This window comes from Aegilops tauschii, chromosome 3 (genome assembly GCF_002575655.3).
Source record: "Aegilops tauschii subsp. strangulata cultivar AL8/78 chromosome 3, Aet v6.0, whole genome shotgun sequence".
Lineage (NCBI taxonomy): Eukaryota > Viridiplantae > Streptophyta > Magnoliopsida > Poales > Poaceae > Aegilops > Aegilops tauschii.
This window is the reverse complement of record NC_053037.3, coordinates 564,660,115-564,677,641: the sequence shown is the minus strand read 5'-3', so window position 1 is coordinate 564,677,641 and position 17,527 is coordinate 564,660,115. Positions and strand designations below refer to the sequence as shown.

Sequence of the window (17,527 nt, the reverse complement as noted above, 5' to 3'; positions counted from 1 at the left end):
TTCGTACCTATGGCAAAGAGCTATCTATGGCCGACCGAAAGTCTACAAATTGTTGTGTATCTGCTATCGGCGAAGGAGGTACCGAGTATTATGGGAGAGTTGAAGCAATTTATGAACTTCTATTCTATGGTGAAAACCCACCGAATATCGTAGTCTTCAAATGTTATTGGTTTCAGCCGAAGGAGACTAGAAGGACTCATGAACATATAGGGCTAGTTGAATCAACCAAAGCACCCATTTAGATGTTCCTGATGTCTATATTACGGCTCAATAGGCGACCCAAGTATTCTATCTACCGTGGGCCTGCCAAACTAATCCAAATCTGAAAGGTTGGGATGTCATTTATGAAGTGCCGCCACGTGCTAGACTATCTCCCCCAAAGGAAGAGGATTATGAACCTCACATTAACCCAGACACATATGAAGGAGAATTCTTCCAAGAGACACGTCTTTTCAAAAAGCGTTTCAAGAACCGCTATACTTCACCCCAAAACATTGAAGTAGACAGCGACAGTGAATCCGACATCACCCCAGAGGAGGAACAAGAAGAGCCGGAACAAGAAGAGGTTACTGCTGCGGATGACCTGTCATTGCTTGACCGATTACGTCAAGGTGGCCTTGCACATGTTGATGCCACTGAACCCTATGAGCCCGTCATTGATTATAGTGATGATGATGATTATGCATTTATTGATGATACTGATCGAGATTATTAGTAGTGTCAGGTATTAAATTTTTTAATGTTGTACTTGATGATGATACACTTAAGTGATACACATATTATTATTCATGTCGGTCTTTTTTTATGTTGTACTAATTTCGTTTACTGTTTGTCATGGCAGGTGTTGAAAGATGGTGGGCGCTGGCCGGGAGCGCGCCAAGGCCCCTTCTTCGTCGGCGCGTGGTCTGAGGTCTTCGATTCCAGACGTACCTCTCCGCCGAGCGTTGCTGGACAGTATGTCCACACCGCCGGGCCCTTCTTCGTCGACCGCGGTGCCCAGCAGGGGACGAGGTAGGAAGAGAGGAGGTGGGGCACGTGGTCGCGGGAGAGGAGGTAGGGTGACTGCTAGGGCGCCTTCCTCGCCGCCACCCCCAGCTGTTTCACCCGAGCACGTGACTGCTAGGGTGGACTCGTCCGAGGAGGAGGCTACACGGACTCCGGTCCACGGGTCTTGGGCCCACGAGCCTCGGGTCGACTGGCCTTCGGCCCACGAGAGTTCGGCCCACGAGACCCCGGAGGATCACACGTCCGGATGGGGTACCTGGCCGGATCAGCCCGAGGAGCCGAGTGGCCATGCTGATGATGGCGGGGAGCCGACTGATCTTGAGGAGGAGGGTGGCACCGTCCACCAGCGTGGTGCTACACGGCTCCCGTCCGTGCCGGCGACCCGCGAGCAGAGGTGGTTGATCTTCCCTGATGGGGAGAGGTACGTAAGTGCATTTAATATTTTTGTACCTTCTGCATTCACGTTTCTTCAAATAACTAATGCGTTGGCCTTGTCATGCTGCAGGTGTTGGGACCACCATCATAGTGTCCGCCGGCCCAACTCCGTCCTTGGAGTTCTTTGCCGGCAAAACTTCCCGGGGTTTGTCACGTTGCCTGGTGAGGGTCGGCTTCCAGAGCTTGGGTTGAGCTGGGAGCACTACGTGGCAGCCCCGGCCCCGCCGGATGTCATTATCGACGGTGTCGTGTGCGACACGAGGGCAGACATGGTGATCAGGACGTTCTGGGTAATTTCTCCTTTACACATTTCAAAATCTTCAACTAGCTAGTTATTAATTGTACTAATCAATATTGTCTCATTTGATTGCAGACATTCTACAGGTGTGAGGAGGGATACGAGGAGGACAACGCAAATGTTATCCAGAACGTCTGCAAGCGCCTACTCCAGAACTTACGGCACGAGGCTCGGGTGCAGGCTGTTCGAGACTACTACGCCTTGCGTGGTATCAAGAAGACCAAGCCGGCGTGCCGCGATAAGTTCCTGAGTAAGGAGCAGTACATGAAGGTAATTCTTAAGGCCTTCTACTTAACTTCCTTCATTTAGTAATTCTTAGCCGTAGCGCTCAAGTTTCTATTTGCTAACTTAGGCGCCTCCGAGATGGTGTGCGGATCGGATGGATTGTTGGGAGGTGTTGGTCGATGAGTGGTGCTCACAAGAATGGCTAGCCCTCCACAACCAGGCCAAGGACAAACGTGCCCAAATGGAAGGTGTGCCACACCATCAAGGCAGCTCCAACTTATATCAGTTCGGGCGCAACTAGGTATGTGGTTTGCTTCATGATTCATGCAATTCATTCATCATGCTAGCTTGAGCCCTTTAATTACTAATTTTCATTGTTTCTCTCTTTCAGGCACGCCACAATAAGGCGGATAAGGTGCCAGAGGTGTACGACCTGTATGCCATGGCCCACACTGGCTCTTTCAAGAAAGTCAAGGCTTTCTCTCAGTCTGACCTCGATGATGCAAACAACTTCACCAACATCTCCTCCCACAACAAGCTCATGAGATATAGAGATGAGGGGAAGGCGAGGAAAGGGGAGGACTTTAACCCGAGCCAGGGTCCCGTTGATCCAGAGCTGGTGATGATATCTGGTGGCGGGAGGTCCCATGGCTCCATAGCCATTGGAGATGGACTTATCCGTTGTCCTAGCACTCTCCCGGAGATCAAGGCGCGCCAGTCGAGCTCCGCTCCTGAGATAAGGCCTCGTGAACGGCCAGTGCAACTCGCCATCAAGGTTAGTGATACGTACTCAGTTATCTTTCTCCATTACATTATGTGCGCTTTCATCAATGATTACAAATGGTCATGTGAGTGGTGTTGCAGGCTGCTATACAGACTGAGAGAGATAGAACGGAGAAACTTCTGGCAGAGGCGGCGGAGAGGCAGCGGGAGATGGAGGAGAGGACGAGAAAGATGATGGAGGAGGAGAGGGCACGGAATGACATGCAGGCAAGGGCCATGTACGAGCTCCTTGTGGTAAGTTTCTTCTGCAGATTACTTGCTAGTCTTAACATTTGAGTCTCATTACTAACTAGTATGACTCTGTTCTGAAAACCAAATGTGCAGTCTGTGTGCGAGAAGTCCGGTCAGCCCGCTCCGCCGATGCCAGTGATTGCTCCTGGGAGCACGGTGAGTTTAGTTTGAATGGACATTACTTGGTAGTCTTAACATTTGAGTGTCGTAATGCTAACGAGACATTGGAAATGATCTTTGGTGCAGCTTAACTCCAGAAATGCATCGCACGATCCTTCTCCAGGTAGCGGCACTAGCCACCCCGCTCCTACACCTCCCTGATCACGGTAAGTTTCTCTAGTGTTTTGCTTAACAAATGCATAAAGACCTAGACTTAGCTTTATTTCCTCCAATATGCTTACCATAATGACCTAGAGTTAGCTTATTTTCCTCCAAAATGACCCATTTTACCTAGGTTAGCATATAAATGATGCAGTTCATCCAAGTTAGCTCAAAAATGACCCATTTTACCTAGATTAGCTCCTAAATGATCCATTTTACCTACGTTAGCTTTAAAACGGCCCATTTCACCTAGGTTAACTCCAAAATGACCCATCTTACCTAGGTTATCTCATAACCGATCCATTTCAACTAATTTAGCTCATAAACGATCCATTTGACCTAAGTGAGCTAAAAAACGATCCATTTCACCTAAATTAGCTCTTAAATGATCCATTTAACCTAAGTTAGCTCAAAAAGATCCATTTCAACTAAATTAGCTCTAAAATGACCCATTTTACGTAGATGAGCTCCTAAATGATCCATTTTACCTACGTTAGCTTTAAAATGACCCATTTCACCTAGGTTAGCTCCAAAATGACCCATTTCACCTAGATTAGCTCCAAAATGACCCATTTCACCTAGGTTAGCTCCAAAATGACCCATTTCACCTTACTTAGCTAAAAAACGATGCCCTTCACCTTAGTTAGCTCATAAACGACCCATTTCAACTAAGTTAGCTCATAAATGATCCATTTCAACTAAGTTAGATCATAAACAACCCATTTCAACTTAGTTAGCTCATATATGATCCATTTCACCTAAGTTAGCTCATAAATGACATATACTTCTTGTTCTAGTCTTCTTCTTGTTCTAGTCACCTATTTCTAACTTTCTTATTTACCATTTTGCAGATTTCATTCACTTCATGGAAGCTAGCTTGCTATGATGGAGTGCTTGCTTTTCCTTTGATGAAACTTTGCATTGTATCTAGCTTGCTATGATGGATGGAACTATGTGATATGGATCATTGCATCTAACTTGCTATGTTGATGAAACTTTGCATTGTAATATATATATGGATGGAACTATGTGTATGGATGGAACTTGCTTATGTATGAACAATGTGTATGGATGAAACTGATGTGATATGTGATATGAAACTTATGTGCTGGATATGTGCTGGATATGTGCTATGAAACTTATATATTTTCTGTGCAAATTGTGGGATTTAATAAAAAACAGAAAAAACAGACAATATGCAGGCTCTTTGCCATCTGCCACCGACGGCAAAGAGCTCTTTGCCGTCTGCTGCGGACGGCAAAGAAGCCACGTGGCAGCCAACTGTGCTTCCTGGGAGCTGACCCATTTGGTCAGTTTGCCTATCGTGGCAGACGGCAAAGAACCTGCACTTTGCCATCAGTGGCAGACGGCAAAGAACCTGCCATCTAGTGACGTGTAGATGACATCATAAGGCGGACGGCAAAGACCAGAGAAATTTTGCCGTCCGCGGCGGACGGCAAAGGACTGCCGTTAGCCACTTAACGGACTGACAACGCAATTATTGCCGTCCGCCGCAGACGGCAAAGAGCCTTTGCCGTCCGCCGCCAGGAAGCAGACGACAAAGCAGCTGTTTACCGTAGCCTTCTTTGCCGGAGCCTTTTGCCGTCCGCGGCTGACGGCAAAGGTCTTTGCCGTCCGCCTTTCGAGCCTTTGCCGTCCGCCGTGGCAGACGGCAAAGTAGCTGTTTCCTGTAGTGAGTGTCCAATTATTTTCATTTGTCAACATATTATTCAATAGAATTTCAGCTTCATCCGGTGTTCTTTCCCTGAAAACAGAACCAGCACAACTATCCAGGTAATCTCTGGAAGCATCGGTTAGTCCATTATAAAAGATATCAAGTATTTCATTTTTCTTGAGAGGATGATCATGCAAAGCATTAAGTAATTGGAGAAGCCTCCCCCAAGCTTGTGGGAGACTCTCTTCTTCAATTTGCACAAAATTATATATTTCCCTTAAAGCAGCTTGTTTCTTATGAGCAGAGAAATATTTAGCAGAGAAGTAATAAATCATATCCTGGGGACTACGCACGCAACCAGGATCAAAAGAATTAAACCATATCTTAGCATCACCCTTTAATGAGAACGAAAATATTTTAAGGATATAAAGGTAGCGAGATTTCTCATCATTAGTGAACAGGGTGGCTATATCATTTAATTTAGTAAGATGTGCCACAATAGTTTCAGATTCATAGCCATAAAAAGGATCAGATTCAACCAAAGTAATTATATCAGGATCAACAGAGAATTCATAATCCTTATCAGTAACATAGATAGGTGAAGTAGCAAAAGCAGGGTCAGGTTTCATTCTAGCATTAAGAGATCGCTGCTTCCATTTAGCTAATAGCTTCTTAAGATCACTTCTATCATTGCAAGCAAGAATAGCTCTAGCAGATTCTTCATCCAAAACATAACCCTCAGGAACAACAGGCAATTCATATTTATTAGGGGGAGAGTCTTCATCATCACTATCTTCAATATTATCGGTTTCAATAATTTCATTCTCTCTAGCCCTAGCAAGTTGTTCATCAAGAAATTCACCAAGTGGCACAGTAGTATCAAGCATAGAAGTAGTTTCATCATAAGTATCATGCATAGTAGAAGTGGCATCATCAATAACATGCGACATATTAGAATGAATATCAGAAGCAGGTTTAGGTGTCGCAAGCTTACTCAAAACAGAAGGTGAATCAAGTGCAGAGCTAGATGGCAGTTCCTTACCTCCCCTCGTAGTTGAGGGATAAATTTTTGTCTTAGCGTCTTTCAAGTTCTTCATAGTGACCAGCAGATATAAATCCCAAGTGACTCAAAGAATCTAGCTATGCTCCCCGGCAACGGCGCCAGAAAATAGTCTTGATATCCCACAAGTATAGGGGATCGCAACAGTTTTCGAGGGTAGACTATTCAACCCAAATTTATTGATTCGACACAAGGGGAGCCAAAGAATATTCTCAAGTATTAGCAGTTGAGTTGTCAATTCAACCACACCTGGATAACTTAGTATCTGCAGCAAAGTAATTAGTAGCAAAGTAATATGGAAGTAACGGTAACAGTAGCAAAAGTAGTATTTTTGGGTTTTGTAGTGATTGTAACAGTAGCAACGGAAAAGTAAATAAGCGAAGAACAATATGTGAAAAGCTCGTAGGCATTGGATCGGTGATGGAGAATTATGCCGGATGCGGTTCATCATGTAACAGTCATAACATATGGTGACACACAACTAGCTCCAATTCATCAATGTATTGTAGGCATGTATTCCGAATATATTCATACGTGCTTATGGAAAAGAACTTGCATGACATCTTTTGTCCTACCCTCCCGTGGCAGCGGGGTCCTAACGGAAACTAAGGGATATTAAGGCCTCCTTTTAATAGAGTACCGGACCAAATCATTAACACATAGTGAATACATGAACTCCTCAAACTATGGTCATCACCGAGAGTGGTCCCGATTATTGTCACTTCGGGGTTGCCGGATCATAACACATAGTAGGTGACTATAGACTTGCAAGATAGGATCAAGAACTCACATATATTCATGAAAACATAATAGGTTCAGATCTGAAATCATGGCACTCGGGCCCTAGTGACAAGCATTAAGCATAGCAAAGTCATAGCAACATCAATCTCAGAACATAGTGGATACTAGGGATCAAACCCTAACAAAACTAACTCGATTACATGATAAATCTCATCCAACCCATCACCGTCCAGCAAGCCTACGATGGAATTACTCACGCACGGCGGTGAGCATCATGAAATTGGTGATGGAGGATGGTTGATGATGACGACGGCGACGGATTCCCCTCTTCGGAGCCCCGAACGGACTCCAGATCACCCCTCCCGAGAGGTTTTTGGGCTTGGCGGCGGCTCCGTATCGTAAAACGCGATGAATCCTTCTCTCTGATTTTTTTTCTCCCCGAAAGTGAATATATGGAGTTGGAGTTGAGGTCGGTGGAGTGTCAGGGGGCCCACGAGGCAGGGGGCGCGCCCAGGGGGGCAGGCGCGCCCCCACCCTCGTGGACAGGGTGTGGGCCCCCTGACGTGGATTCTTCTTCTAGTATTTTCATTATTTTCCAAAAATACGTTCCGTGGAGTTTCAGGTCATTCCGAGAACTTTTGTTTCTGCACATAAATAACGCCATGGAAAGTCTGCTGAAAACAGCGTCAGTCCGGGTTAGTTCCATTCAAATCATGCAAGTTAGAATCCAAAACAAGGGCAAAAGTGTTTGGAAAAGTAGATACGACGGAGACGTATCACGGGCCAGGGCATAGGCCACGCCTGGACTAGCCCTGTCTATGGATCAGGAGATGGGTGCCATCCGGGCGGCGGTGGTGGTCCAGTTGATGAAGCCGGGGGCGATGGTGGTGCAGTTGGTGGAGCCAGGGGCAGAGCAGGAGCGGGCGCCGTGCGGAACTGCGGAGGCCGAGGGTTTTTGCCCCGGTAGTTGGGACTTGGACGCCAGCCAGATGGTTGAGGAGGTGCTGTTGGTGGAGGTGGCGGTGGCGGTGTCGACGCAGGCGGGCGAGGAGAAGCAGTGAAGACCTGAGGACGGGTATCCTTCGTAGTTAGGGCACGATCGACCCATTGGAGCATCGAGCGAACCTCAGCGAAGGAGGGACGCGGACGCATCATAGGGATGAAGGAGGCCTACTTCTCGAACCGCTCGCTGAGGCCGACGAGGAGGACGTTGATGAGCTGGCGATCGTCGATCTGATCACCAAGTTCGCGGAGTTCATCCGCGATCGCCTTGAGGCGTTGGCAGTAGACGCCGATTGGTGAATCACCTTGCACCGTATTCCAAAGTTCGGTGTGGAGATTGTTGGCGCGAGCGTCGACGTTGTCCTGGAAGAGCTGACGAAGGGCCGCCCATAGATCGGCGGCGGAGGCACCGTCACAGTGGACGAGATTGAAGATCTCTGTGGATACTCGCATGTAGATCGATTGAATAATGGCGAGATCATCCTTGACCCATTGCGGATCATGAAGTTGAGGAAGAGAGTCGTCGGCAACGTGAGAGCGGAGATTGCATCGCCCAATGTGGACATCGAAGAGGTGACACCAATGATAGTAGTTGTGAGCAGCAAGGTCTAGGGTTATGGGGATGTAGGGGCTAATATCGGAGATGGTGTCGGTGAAGGAGATGGAAGGGGGTACTGGTGGGGTTAAAGCTAGAGTAGAGGTAGAGGCGGAGGAGGCCGTGGCTGCGGCGACCTTGGCGGCGACGATGGCGGCGCGCCGCTCGAAGTAGCCGGGCGGCGGCGGCGGTGGTGGGGCTGGCGGGTTAGCCATACCCTAGGATCGAAAGTCTGATACCATGTAGAATTGTATTGAATAATTGTTGATGCAATATTGTGCCAGTACAAGAGGTATATATAAGAGCCAAGCCGCACCTGACCTAGCCCTATTACAAACCGAGTAGGAGTCCTAATCCTATTACAAGTTGTATTCTAACAATTCAAACTAGATGGAGTGCGAAAGGCTCCATCTACACTCATACGTTTGCCTCTATGGTACACAAAGTTATCAAAAAGGCTTTCCGCCCCGCTTTATAGATAAATCAACACATCCGACCCGATACATGGTGATGAGAAGATCCTCTTACAAAGTAGATCAAAGAAAATACATGGAAACAGGAGAGATCACACCCTACCACTAAGCAACTTAGACTACCGACAAGGAAGAAGACTCGCCACCAAGGGGAAACCAGCGGGCCTCGTTTCGCCTCTCACACTTGGTTCCCGCCGGAGAGGACCCCCTGCGGTCCTGCTCTAGATCGTGGAGGCCAAACCTACCTGTAGGAACCAAGGATCGCAAGAGGAAACAACGAGGAACCGTGTAAAGAATAGGAGGCAAGTTACTCCGTTGACGCCAGAGCCGAGGGATGCCGCTGTCGCCATGACATCCCCGCGTGAACATACTAGTTCCCAAATCTATAATCGACCATAGAAATGAACGAATCGTCGAAGAAGAATCTGGAACTTCTTTATTCACTGTCACCGCCATCAAGGCCAATACGTCGAACGACCCAAAACCTAAGCTACTGGGCCCTAGAACCTAAAGCTAAAATGATCCGAACAAATGGGATCCGGCAACCCCCCTCACCACCGACGACCAACAGGTTGCCGACGGACAGGAGCCGTTGGATGACAGCGCCAGAAGGATCAACTCTCCTAGCGGCGGCGGCGGCGGCTAGGGTTCCTAGTCGCTCAACTAGGAGAAAAACATTCCCAAGCTTCAAAGGGACTGTTTTTTTTTGAGAACTTTCAAGGGACTGCTATGCCGCTTCGAAAAACAAAAGCTCGTACGTGTATCCTCGACTTCTACGTTTCAAGGCGTGTACGGCTCAGATAAAGCCCAGACACATGCGCCGCCGCGCCTCCACTTCTGCCTCCAACTCGCTACTGCTGCGAGCACAAACCCTCGCCGGCGGCCGGCCGTCCTTCGCTTCGCAGCTCGCTAGCAATTGGTAGATCCTCCCGTCCCTCACGCTCCCATCATCAAGTTCATTACCGTGGATGAGTCTCTAACCTTCGTGCCGATCTGCAGATTGGCCGGCGATGGCGCGGGGCTCCAGAAAGAAGAAGAGGGACACGAGGAGGATGGCGCGCGGCCGAGTGTCCGACCTCCCTGACGACCTTCTTGTCGAGATCCTCTCGCGCTTGCCCTACAAGTCCACCCGTTGTTGCAAGTGCGTCTCCACGCGCTGGCGCGATCTCATCTCCCACCCCGACCACCGCAAGAAGCTTTCTCAGTCGACCCTCGCCGGCTTCTTCTTTGAAACATGGGACACAAAAAAGGTTTCCCGTCGTTACCAAAGCGTCTCCGGGAACTGGCACCCTCCCATCAACTCCTCCCTCTCGTTCCTGCCCCGATGCGAGAAACTCCGCATATTGGACTGCTGCAATGGCCTCCTCCTCTGTAAGTGCTGGCAGGACACTGATCGCAAGATACTGGATTACGTGGTGTGCAATCCGGCCACTGAGAAGTGGGTGGTCGTGCCTGCCACAAATTGGTCCAGCCAGTTGTACAAAGCTCGCCTGGGGTTCGATCCAGTGGTCTCATCACACTTCCATGTTTTTGAGTTCGTACCTACCTATGTCTGGGATGGGGATAAGAGTGGTGATCATAGTCAAAGATGCATCAAAGTGGTGGGAATCTACTCTTCCAAAGCTGGAGTTTGGAAACGCCAGCGCGCATGGGACCTTCCAATTGAAACAGTCCACTTTATAGGTAGCGCATTTTTGACCGGGATCCTGTATTTAACTTCCAATAATGATTTGGTTGCGACCATCGACGTGGATGGAAATTGCAGTTTTGTTCGTGCTCCTAAACCACACTGCCCCGGTTGTGCTTATGATGTTTATGTATCACGCAGCCATCTTTATTACACAAATTGTGATGATTCTGAAATATCAATCTGGGTTTTAGAAGATTTTAGTACTGCAAAATGGACCTTGAAGCTCAATGTCAGCTACATGCTACTGTTTGGAACAAGGTATTCAAGCCACGATGATCATTGTTGTGTTATCTCAGCTCACCCAGAACATAATGTCATGTTCATAATTGTCAAATATACATTGTATTGGCGTTCACTGGTGGAACTATTTTCCTACGACATGGATTCTAAGGAGCTGCGTTTGATATGTGATCTTGGACGGGAATCCAGCTTCCCTTATCTTTCATACGTTCCCTTGTTCTCAGAGTCATTGGCAGATGAACACTAAAAGTCTTGCATATTGGAGCCTCACAATTGTACATCTTTCTGATGATACAAGAGTTACGTCTTGAATACGGGAGGCAATGAAGGATATACCTTTACAAAGTTTTTTGATAGGCTCTAGGTGCTTGAATGAGCGCATTTATCCGACTTTATACGGCTAGCTATACAGTCAACATAGTACCTGCTTGTGTTTGTGTAGTTATAAATATATTAGTAGCCTGTGCAGATGTAACACCTTAGTACTTCACCATCGATACTCAGATTCTTTCGTGTGAACTATTATGAATATTTAATATCTACACTTTATTTCTTTGTCTGTGAATAATTTGTCGTTATAGCAACTTCTGTTTCCGACAATACATAAAGGTTATTTTCTTGTTTGTAATCTCTAGCTGTGGCCTAACTAACTGAAGATCTTGCTGTTTGGGTGGACCTGGAATGGAAGAGCCCAAGACTGCTGTTGCATTTCTGTAGCGTCCGAGGACTACGTGCTATATACGGAGATTCATGTCTGTTTGTCATTCCATTTTTGTGTTGTATTTTCCCTTGCCTGCTGAAACTGCGATATACTAGTAAGGTGATAGTCCTAGTTTAACACGATCGTTGCTAAGGCTTTCTGATATATGAACTGCCGTTTCAATTAACTCTGAACCTCAAGTGTTTCTCACCTCAATTTCTAATAGATGAATCGTCTGTTCAATTAGTTCAGTCATGGGTCCCTCCTGCTCAGAACTCTGGATGATATATAACTTGCATCCTAACATCTCTGGAAAATCATGATCTACACGGCTTGCAACAGAGAAACTTCTTATTTGTTTGCTCCACATCGTGCTTCTGATTGTTTGTCAAATCTATCAGGCGGCAGTTCAGATTGGATAATGGAGGAAATCTGGACTGCACACGTTCTTCATAATTAAAGAGTGTCGATTTGCATGAGCAGTTCACCAGGATGAGACGAAGTTGCCAGGACGTCGCTCGAGCACCGCCTATTATCTACGTGTCGATTTGATTAAATTTTGTGGTGGTTTTTTGCTGTGACCCAATTTGCAAGTCTTGTACAAGAGACTAGAAACACAATCTGGAATGGAGAACATTCTTGTTTGGTTCTATGCTTATGTGTTGACATTAATTTGTAGTAATAATCTATTTAGACACATGCACAGAGAGATTTACTGTAGGAGAAGGAAAATATTTGACTCGGCGGTAGAAATCCAGAGATGAGGTGTACGAAAAGAAATACCGTGCCGAGACGAATTGAAATAGAAGTGTACGTCTACTTCTACGTTCCGACTCATATACGTGCCGAGCCAGATTAAAAGTTTGTGAAAGCGAACGCCGGTCTCCTCTCTCGCCTCATCTCGACTCATATACGTCCTCCGCAAAAAAGTTCGTGAAAGCGAACGCCGGTCCCCAGATCTCGTAGATAGAGGAAACGGCCAGAAATATGCAGGTTCCCGCAAAAAAATTACAGAATGGACAATTTTACGGGATCTATTTGGGACAAAAAAAGCGCCCTCGTCCCGTAAATCGGTGGTTATTTTGCCGGATGGTCCCTTTTACAGGATCTGCCAGAGATGCTCTAACTAATGTGGCAGACTACTCAATATAGTATCACGTGTTTTGTGGAAATATGCATGTGTAGAGGTTCTTCTATATTGACAGTATCACTATGGATCGCTATCTTTATCTCGCTTCTTGTGAAATCATTTCTCTTTTTTTTTTCCTTTCGGTTGTTTATTGTTATCAGGTTTCTAGAAATATTTAAGCTAATCAAAATGTGTCCTCTCCATGGTACTCGACTTTATGTGTTCCTCTTCTATCTTCTGCAGGGAAGGACCACTAAAATGTCCAATAGGTTAGCAAACTTGACCCTCTCAGGTGTTCTCATGGTCTGAGATTTGTTAGCTTGACCGCCGTCAACTCCAAACCTGACCATATATAAGTTCTGTAAGTTAATGCCTGGTCAAGTTATTTTTGCTTCATTAGACGGATTTTTAAGCTTTTGCCATCAGAATGTCACCCATTTGGCTAATGCTGTTCACGAGCTCACTAAGCCAAATTGAACCCCTTCCTCCTGCCATTTTGAGTAATAAGAGGAGCCTTTCAACTTCAAGTTGCAAGTGGTTTTAAACTTGTTTTAGCTTCTCTGACCATGACATGGTTAGGTTGAGAAATAAGTATGTTCCAGATACCAATCTTATTCCCAACCATATTCTGGACGAGCGCTTTCAATACATGGAAAAAACGAGCAACTCCTAATTAGCACTGGATGTCTCGACCTCCAGGTCTTTGTTTTCACCCTGATATTCCATCACCAACAGAAGTGAAGAACATCTCTTATACATGAGTAAATAGCATAAAACTATCACTTTTCGTCCTATTGTTTCAAAAAACTACCACATTTTTGTTTGTGACTGATAACTACCAGAATTGGAGTCGGTTGTTTCAAAAAACCCAAATGACCGTATGTTTTACAATTGATTATGATTCTGACATGTCGGGCCCGCACGTAAGAGCTCTAATCGTTTGACCGTTTGTTGACCGTTATGTGGCATAAAACCAATCAGGTCCCTGCCAAAAAATAAAAAAGCAATCGGGTCCCTGTATTTTTTGAAGAAAGCAATCGGGTCCCTGGTCGTCCTGCAGCTCACGCCCTCACGCAGCAACCTCGCCGGACTCCCTCCGGCCGCTCCTCGTGCCAGGCCAAGTTGCAGGACCGGCGAAGGGCTCCCTCCAGCCGCTCCCCTTGCCCGACCGCGCGTGCTCAGGCGAGCGCAGACGCGAGCCGCTGGAGAAGCGGCCGCCTCTCTCTGCGTTCGGGCCGCCATGCCCAGGAACTCGGGCTGCCGCGCCCAGGAGCTTGGGCCGGAGATGATGCGGGCGTTGGCCGGCCTTCAGCGGCGCCATCCCTGCTGCTCTGCTGCACGCGCCGGAGCTCGAGGATGTCGTTGCTGCCCTGTTGCACGCGGCAGAGCTCGAGGGCAAGGAGGCCAACAGGAGGGGAGGGAGTTGGCCGAGCTCCGCCGGAGATGGGGCCGGGCGGCGCACGCGCCATAGGAGGCGAACTATGGGGAGGAGGGAGCAGGCGTGGGTGGTCGGCTGCTCGCCGGCTGCCTCCGCGCCCGTGAGGTCCTGGTGCAACAGGACGGCGGCGAGGACTGGGAGGTGCTCCGGGGCGGCGGCGGAGCTCCAGATCCGCATCCATGGCAGCGGCTCCTCCGTGCAACAGGACGGCAGCGAGGCGGGTGAGGTGCTCCGGGGCGGCGGCGGGGCGGCATCACCGGAGAAAACCGACGAGGTCGGCGCACGACGCGAGGCCGACGGGGAAGCGCCCTCGAGCTCTGCTCGGGAGAACCCATCGAGGGAGCCCGTGGAAAGAAGCGGGCGGTCAACTTTTTTATTTTCTTAGGACATGTCGCTGACATGTGGGCCCCACATGTAAGTTAACGGTCAAACTAAACACTCAAACAAACGGTTTGTTTAGGAGCGGGCCCGACTTGTCATAATCCAGATCAATTTTGAATCACATGGTGATTTGGGTTTTTTGAGACAGCCGACGCCAACAGTGGTAGGTATTAGTCACAAACAAATTTCCGGCAGTTTTTTGAAACAATAGGACGAAAAGTGGTAGTTTTATGCTATTCACTCCTTATACATAGAAGATAGAACAGCCAGAACGAGAACTAGAGCAAGACTACGCTCGATGAAAAGCATATTCTGTAGAAATATAAATGGAAGAAACTGTGGACCAAGCAACCAGCACTCCTGCAAACATGAAAACACAATTGACAGCATAATGACCTCATCAGATGATGAAGATTGATTTGAGAAATGCAAAATTACTGCCATGGGTCAACCATACCGAGTGTATGAATTTCCACTAATTTCAGTTTGTCTGTACAACACCTATGCTATCTTATATACTTCTAGATAATGTTGCCATTTTTTCAGGTAATTTATTTGTCCTAGTTTATAAAATAAATGAAATCCCACAAACAACACGCTATTAGAATCATTCGATCATCCTACTGAATTAAAACTCGGAATAACAAACTTACAAAAACTAATAAATTAATGAAAGAAACACATAATAATATTGACATGCTATTAATCTATACCATAATTATAAGCAATGCGCGGCATGCCACCGCACGGGTATAGGCTAGTTATAACAAGGAAATGTTTGTCACGTCATGTATAGATGGACGAAAACTTGCACTCAATAAAAGTTGAGGCTAAATGTACGGCCACATTTCTTCTCATGCATTCTTTAATACTTTCAACATCGTCAATGCAACAGTACCAAATAGCCTTCTGGATCGATGCATATTTGTGACTTGTGGAGTTTCTCTTGCCAGCAAACAGGCATTACCTTTTGGGACCGAAGTAGTAGATAGTTTGCCAAACTTACTCACCGAGTCCTGTATTCGATCAAATTTAGGCGGAGGCAATTCATCAGTTTGTGCATGGGCTGGATACACTTTTATGGGAGACCGCAATGCTAACACTGATCTCCAATATGGAAAGTAACTATTCCATGTGCATTCACACTCCCAACGTCTGCATAGTCTATTTCTGAAAGGCTTTTTATCTGCATTAGGCGTTTCTGCAGTTGCCTTAGTTTCGACAATCTTCTCACCATTGGGCACTGGCCACCATTCGTAAGGGGAAGGTTTCCAATGCGGATGACTCCTCCGGTGGGGAAAAAACCATGATCATTGAGAATCTGTGAAATGTGTTGAAGAACCTTTCTGTCAGGCACCTCTTTATGTGTCAGCTCCATTGTTGCACCATTAAGCCGGAATTCCATATTCAGTGTTTGTCAGAAATCAATCTACTGCGATTCGCAGACGACGTAGACAAAGGAAGGGCGGGACTTCCAGGATGCAACGGCCTGCGGAGGGAGGGAGGGGAAGAGCAGAAGCTTGATGAGTACGAGGGGGTGGGGATGGGGGAGGGGCAGGGTGGGGATTAGATCGTCGCCAGCGGGAGGAAAATAACCCTAGCTGCCGGCTGCCTCTCTTCCGGCGGTGGCAGATAGGTAGGCAGCAATCTTTTTTTTTATGAGGGTAGGTAGCCATATTTTTTTAAGAACAAGTACAAGTTAACTCACTCTTTTATAGCTTTATAAGTGCACAAGAGCATGAATGTGCAACGTTTGAAAGCAGATTTGTTGGACGCGATCCGAGATTCCCGTCCCCCGCGTCGCCCTTGGCGACACGGGGGAAACCTCTCGTCGCCGGCGTCCCAGGCTCCTTCCTCCCCTCCCCTAGCGTCGCCGCCACCAGAATGGTCAGCTGGCGAAGCCTGCGCAGGCTCCCGGGACGGTGGCGGCGGGGCGCTTCGCGTAGGGCTGTTGCGACACGGCGGCTGCGGCTGCAGGTGGTGCAGGGCGGCGTCCTTGCTTGGGCCAGTGGAGGTGGCCTTCGGCGTGCGTGGTGCCTGATGGGGCGCGTGGTCGTCGGCGTCTGCGTGGGCTCGATCTGGATCCTCACGGGCTCGATTGGCATGTCGTTCCCCGGATCTCGAGTAGGGCGGCGCTGGGCTCTGCAGATGGCGTTGGCGGCATGCCTAGCCGTGGCTGCGCGGTCGCCATTCCATGGCCCGTGTAGGCCGTGATTGTGGTGCACGGGATCGGCATGGTTGACCTCCTGGCGTCCAAACTGCTGTAGTTCGCGGCGTGGAGAGCCGGCCAAATCAAGAACGGCCCCGGTCTAGCCCATCCTCCTCCTCGTCTTCCCCTCCGCGACTGGATCTCGCTGCCCATGTGTGGCTCGCGCCGCGGCCAACACCAGCTTTATGTGGGCACGGACTGGAGCGGCACTTGTGGCTAGGGCTTTTGGCGCCGCCGGCGGTCTCCATGGTTGTGTTGCGGTGGCCGTGTCTGCGCCAATGGTTGCCCGGACTGGTTGATTTGTTGGATCTGACTTCGCCATCTCCGGCACCCTTCTGCGGATTGTGGTGGCCATCGAAAGATCTTTGTGAGGGTTTCTCTCTCCAGATTCAGTGGTTTTCTTCGGCTGCGAGAAACAATCTACGGACGACGGCTTGACGCAGAGGTATGGTTGTGCAACGGCGACGGTCGGTTCTAGCCCCTCGCATGTAGTTGCCGGGATCATGGAAATGTGGCGGCAACAACACATGATTGGCTTCGACGAGCTCCGGGGTGAAAATCTAGGTTTGCCAAGTTTGTTATACCTGGCAATGGCGATGTTTTTTGCATCGTTACCTTGTTGAAGGCATTGCTCGGATATGCTCATATGGTTCTTTAGAGTGAAAATCTAAAATCTGACCTTCAGTGGTTGGATCCGGTGATGACGGCGCTTGAACATCGCTCCCTTCCTGAAGGCATTGCCGTTGAAGAACCTTGTTGTCCTTGTGATGTCATGATATGGTTGGTGTGGATATGGTCATAGTTGTAGTTTGTCGATCGAGGATTTAGTTGCATTGGGGTATTTTCTTTTTTCTCTCTTATGCATTGCTTTGGTCTTATATGACTTTGCTATTTAC

The 17,527-nt window shown here is 47.9% G+C and overlaps 2 protein-coding genes across 2 annotated transcripts; one reads left to right on the top strand and one right to left on the bottom strand.

Annotated features, from left to right (window-relative positions):
- Window positions 1-7,944: 7,944 nt before the first annotated feature.
- Window positions 7,945-8,586, bottom strand: LOC109776580 (uncharacterized). The gene has a single exon (XM_020335242.1). It carries the CDS (start codon window positions 8,584-8,586, stop codon window positions 7,945-7,947), a length of 642 nt encoding a protein of 213 aa, XP_020190831.1.
- Window positions 8,587-9,854: 1,268 nt separating this feature from the next.
- Window positions 9,855-11,021, top strand: LOC109776581 (putative F-box protein At3g52320). Its single transcript, XM_020335243.2, has one exon. The coding sequence runs from the start codon at window positions 9,855-9,857 to the stop codon at window positions 11,019-11,021; it is 1,167 nt and encodes a 388-aa protein (XP_020190832.2).
- The last annotated feature ends 6,506 nt before the right edge of the window (window positions 11,022-17,527 follow it).